The following is a 6,000-nucleotide window of genomic DNA, read 5'->3' as shown; positions in this document are numbered from 1 at the left end:
GGATGGAAAACACATCTTTGGCTAGACAGATATAAATCAATATTACGGGAAAATGTTTCCATTTTGGGAAATTCCCCAAAATGAAAGTCTCTCTGGCTCTGGGCCTATATAACTAGCCATGAGGACACCTCAATAAAAGAGAAAATGGATTTTCAATAGTTTTGCCATACTAGTGATATGTGATTATAAGCTCCCTAAGACTTTTCTGTTCCACTTTAGAAACAAAAAGTTGACTCATTTTTATTTTTATTTTTTCTGGTTAGTGCCTAAGTGTTTTCATTAGGTGTTTCTAAAAGACTTCATCTGAATCACAGTAAGAAAATTATTTCAGAGCTGGAATAAATTTTACCTATCATAAACAGCACTGAGCATTAAAACCTGCTTTCAGCTTAACAAATTACACGGAAGCTTTATGCTCAGGAATACAATATATCAAGTAAAGCAGTAATTTTTCAAACACTGAAGGGTTCAACTAATTTAGATAATATAAGTTTGGAAATGCAAGATTGGCTAAAAAATATTATAAATCTTATTAACTTGCTAACTAAATTTGTTTCATTAGAAACTTTCATTAGAATATTTTAATTTCTTAGCAATTAAATAGCACTTAATTTTTTACAACAAATATTTCATCATATGGATAGACACATTTATCTTTTATTTATTATCTGTCAAGATTAATATGCTAAGTTATAACTTAGTTTAATGTGCTCTCATCAAGTACCTTGAGGATAAATTTAAATTTTCAGTAAAAATTTAATTGACTTGAAAATGTAGACCCAAAAAATGCTTGTGGAGGGAAAAAAAAAATCCATCATTAAGTTTAAGCTTAATGTATTTGTAAGTATTTATTTATATGGTGGGAGAAAAACTTACCAGGTAATTATGAAGTACTGCCATATAATACATTATTTCTGTGTTAAAGCTCCTGATATTTGCTTTTTTAAAATTAATTTTGAGTTGTATATGAAAGGTTTACTAATCAGAAAAACACAGGTTATCTTTAAACTTACCTGTTCAGATATTTCTAAATTGGAAACCTGGAAACTCATGAAGTTGCAAATTGGCATTATACCTTTTCTGGGGACAAAATGGTTTGTGTGCACACAAAGCGCTGTGTTCTGGGGCTGGGTTACACTGACCTCAGGTGTCAACGCTCAAAGTCATCGTTAATTGTGAGCACCTTGAGATTAAGTTCCAGAAGGGACAGAAATCTGAGCCATGAGATGTCCCCAAGTGAGGAGCCATGTTGAAAACTTCATAAAGCATCTTTGTATAAATTACACCCAGACCTGAGAATAGGGCAGCCCTGTGGAATTTAAATATCACCTGAAATGTCATTATGTGAAAAACTACTTTAGAAGCCAGCTGCCCACTCTTCTCCGAACAAATGGTGTTTCTAGAATTGCCTTTATCCATTCTATCTTTAAAGGAAAATACAGTTTTATTGATATTGTGGTTTTGACACTTAATAGCTATGTGACCTTCGGCAAATTCCTTAACTTCTCTTGCCCTAGTGTCCTCGTCTGTAAAACAGTGAAGGTTGTGGTAGGAATTAAATGAGTTAATGTCAGTTATTAAAACTAGTATAATCCCTGACTGGCATGGCTCAGTAGTTGAACATTGACTTATGAACCAGAAAGTCATGTTTTCATTCCTGGTCTGGGCTCGATCCCCATTGGGAGGCATGCAAAAGGCAGCCAATAACTGATTCTTTCTCATCATTGATGTTTCTCTCTCTCTGAAATCTATAAAAATATGTTTTTAAAAATATTATCACACATCTACTAGATTAACTCATAATTTTGCAGAGAAGCCATTAGCACTAAAATTTAAAAAGCAATTACAACGCAATTCATAAGTTTTTTCCAAAATATAAAAAGACTCAATCTTTAAAAAACTTTCAGAAGACCCCCAAAATGACTATTGCTTGGCTCAGAATTATCTATCCTAAGTACATTTGGATTCTTTCTAGCTTTAACCAACCCACTCCACCCTCCTCCCCACCCCACAATTAAATTCATGCACAAAAAGAGTCCTGTTGCATCAAAGATGAACTTGCTGATTAAGATTTTGTAACTGATCCTTAGGGCAGGACTCCCAGGCACAGGGTTGTTAAGGAGATAAGTTCCTTCCAGAGATGAAGCTGAGAGATAAGTTTTTCCTTCCTCAAGACCTTCCTTCCCTGTGAGATTAGGAGTCCCTCTACACCTCCTCCAAGTAAATTTCACTGCTAGCCTGCAGGCACAACTCTAGGATAGGATGTGTCCAGACTGATCTATTAATAAATGTATCCCTAGGTCCTCTCTCTCTGTTGGTCCTGTCTGTATCTAGCGATGAGCAAGAAGCACACACCATCTGACTGAGCACTCCATTTTCCCACTTGCTGAGGGAGGTCTTAGAGAACAATCAGGAGCTCCCACACATCACACTCAGCTTTCTCATGTGAGGGAAGAAGAGCTGGGCAAGGAAGGCTGCTGAATTAAATTTATGAGGTACTCTACAGAATTTGAAGCTAGAGGGGTCATTTCGGCAGTCACTATGCTATTTCTATAACATATAGGGATCACCTACTAGCACTAGAAAGTAAGGATAGTAATCTTTTTATTTATTTATTTATTTATTTATTTATTTATTTATTTATTATCTGTTAATCATTTTTTTAAGGATAGTAATTTAAGTTCAAATCTTTATGTCAGGATTTATTATCAAACAGGGAGATACTCTTTGCCTCTGCTGCTTGTATTAGACAAGCACATGAGGGTCCCAGGGAAACTGACTACCTTCTCTAGGTGGTAGTGGGTTAAAGCAGATACCAATCTCTGGAAGTGTTAGTCGTAGGCCCTTTCCTGGAGAACCATATTTGAATGTCACTATTCTAGGAAGCAGTCAAATTCAAGGCAGGAGTACACTAAATCACAGACATGATGACAATGCAAATGTTTAGTGCTGGCGGCTGTCTGCTATTTCCCAGGTGATACTGTTGGCCCACAGGTTTCCTTTCTTTTTTACAAAATAAGCAAATGTTTACTTTGTCATTCACCCATATAAAACATATAGAAACTACAAACTGCTCAAAATGCAAATACTCTAGTTTACTCATCACAATAGAAAAAAAAAAAAAAAAAAAAAAGCAAAAACCTTTTCAGTTAAATAAAAAAGTGGCATTCTTTATTTATCTACCAAATCTTACTAAACATTGAAATGCATTCATTTTCATTCTCGTGGTCTGTAGTAACATCCTCTCTTCCCTTTTGCCTCTCATTCCCCTAAATTATTTTGATGGGCTCATCTCTAAAAGAAAGATTGTTTTGATTTTCTTAATACCATGTACTTTTTATTGCCCTAATATCAAGAACAATCTAGATTTTTCTTTGTCTCTTACATTTGAACTGAATATTAAAAATGGAGATGCCATCAGCACATTTTCAAGGTAACATGGAAGTTAAGCCCTCAACAAGCTTTTCAAGGCAACGGCATACCATTCGGTTCTGGGAAATTATCACGTTTGGGGAAGTGTCACGGTTGGTACTAAAAAGCAGGACTCACCTACAGAAGCATATCTGTTATTAAACATTATTAATAACCTCAAATACAGTTGTTTTCTATAACAGAGAAGTTTTCTATTTCTCTGAGGGTTCCAATTTGACTACCTTAATTCTTTAATGTCTTAATAAAGACAATTCTTGAATGTCAATGACAAAAATATTTAGCAAAAGAATCTTCAACAAAGGTAGAGTTGAAAATGGGATGGTTTCAAATGGAGGAATGAAAGCAAGGGAAACTTTTTGGCTTTTAAAAGAGGTATATGTACATAGTAAGGAATACAAGTGAATCAAAACATAACTCTGTACATGTTAGAAATAGCCAATGTGCCGCCAACACAACAACCGTCCTCAAAAAAGATGTCTCGAGGTTCGGAGCCATGCATATTTTTCTCTGAATAACTCAATATTTGTGTTTGCATAACACATCTTTCCCAGGTTCTGTTAACCCTTAGAAGCATTTAACAACATTTGGCAATATGCTTTTCTTCAACTAAAACAAGCTTCACAAAACACTATCATGAACATTTGACACTTGGATTGGGCAAAGTCTTCCTGAAATATGTTTACTCTTCAAAAGGCACCTCTTTCCTTCATAAATCAATAGGGCTCCACCTCAGGTAAATCAGGAGCAGTCACCATCTTAATTCACATGCTCATATGTTCTCTTCATCCAACATTTTGTTGACGCCATCACAAAGTTTTTTTAAGTGAGGTTTGAAATTCCCAAAGGGATTATACAAGGCAGCCAGGAAATCACAATCTGAGAAGTGATCAAAGACATTATTAATCCGTCCGTGTGACTTGGCGGTGAGGTGGCGCTGAATGATCTGGTGCAGCAACTCCCTGCATTCGTTCAGCAGCCTGGACAGCACGTTCCGGTCAAAGGTGTAGTCCACCTGATGGAAACTGACCACGGTCATGGCAAGCTGATGGACTTTCTTCTTGAACTTCTCCATCAGCGCGAGCTCATCCTGATTGAACTGGTTATTCCTGTACAGAATGGCCAGCTTGAGGACGGTTTTGATGAGGTTTTTGATGATCTTCTCGGCCTCCTTCTTGTTCTGGGTGTACTCCCTGGTCACCCGGTACAGCTCATCCAGCACTTCGCTGCTCGTGTCATCGATTAAGGTGGTAGCGATGGACTTGGATACCATTTTACCCAAGATCTTCTTTTGTGCCTGAACGGCCAGGTTTTTGGAATTAAAGACATCTGTGGCCACTAAAAACAAAGAGTGGGGAATAACACATCAGTGTCAGTGACAGAGCAAATGAAAAACAGATACTGTGGTGCATTTTCCAACTCATTTTCCCACTATATGTACGATATGCCTCCCATCTACTCATATTAGTTTCTGTTTAGAAAAGAGCTAAAAGAAATTCCCTACATTTCTGGGCATTATGTTCCAATCTGTTGTGTATAATATTTAAAGTCTTTGGCAATTCAAGTATTTTTTTTTTTAATATTGATTTTTAGAGGGAGAGGAAGGGAAAGGGAGAGAAACATCAATGTGAAAGGGTAACATTGATCAGCTGCTTCCTACAGGCCCCACCTGGGATAGAGCCTGCAACCTGGGCAGGTGCCCTAATGGGGAATGGAATCACCAATCTTTTGGTGCATGGGAAGACACCCAACCAACTGGGCCACCCTGGCCAGGGTGGCAATTCCAGTATTTTATATCTTCTGCTATGTCGTCAATACTTTGCTTAGAAGTTAAAGGGTTCAACTTTCTTAAAGGTAACATTTTCTAATTATAAAAATAGTGTGTCTCAGGAGGGAGTAAGGTTTTATGCAATTTTTCTCTAGCTTAATTTGATAAGAAAGACATCAAAAATATAAAATCAACTCCACAAGTGTCCTCTGGGAAACAGCAAAAAATAATTTAAAGAAACTCATTTAAATGTAAGAGGGACAGATGACAAAGCTATGATATTGAGTAAAATGGCAAAATCATGGAAGCAAATCCAAAGGAGAGCCCAGCTTTACAATCCACTTGTAAAAAGTCAAATTTCCCACAACACTGGTCAATACCTACCAGTTTGGCCAACCTAACCACCCTGAATTTCAACTCCCAGAAGCTGAGTATTGGAAAAAAAAATTCATTGGAGAGCTTATAGTCACTTGCTATTTTTGATGAACGACCACTGCTCCCTTTACACATTTTCAGAAAATAACCATACTATATGACAATAATATGTGCTACATGAACAATTTACTCTGAAAAAACCTGAGGCTTAGAGTTTACCTCTCAAATTATCATAACTTAATTTGACTGAGGTTTAAGGTGCATATTAAATAGTTGTATGTGTTAAATATTAATGAGACACTAGTGATGTTCCTAGCTTACAGCCAATCAGTGAATGTTTACAGCCAATGCTCAATGTTTACAGCCAATGCTCAATCAATGTCTATTTCAAACCAAGTTCAGTTTTTCTCCAATTCCCATCCTCCCTC

At 36.6% G+C, this 6,000-nt stretch overlaps 1 protein-coding gene across 2 annotated transcripts in view; it reads right to left on the bottom strand.

Annotated features, from left to right (window-relative positions):
• Positions 1 to 822: 822 nt before the first annotated feature.
• TNFAIP8 (TNF alpha induced protein 8) overlaps positions 823 to 6,000 on the bottom strand; it is a 114,418-nt gene continuing 109,240 nt past the window's right edge. For both annotated transcript variants that reach the window (XM_084880472.1, XM_084880471.1), the window contains exon 2: positions 823 to 4,767. In XM_084880472.1, coding sequence (XP_084736598.1) covers positions 4,202 to 4,767 — 566 coding nt within the window. In that variant the 3' untranslated portion in view covers positions 823 to 4,201. The remainder of the gene's footprint in view (positions 4,768 to 6,000) is intronic.

This window comes from Pipistrellus hanaki, assembly GCF_964339955.1.
Source record: "Pipistrellus hanaki genome assembly, chromosome: 4".
Classification (NCBI taxonomy): domain Eukaryota; kingdom Metazoa; phylum Chordata; class Mammalia; order Chiroptera; family Vespertilionidae; genus Pipistrellus; species Pipistrellus hanaki.
This window is presented reverse-complemented; position numbering and strand designations above follow the sequence as displayed.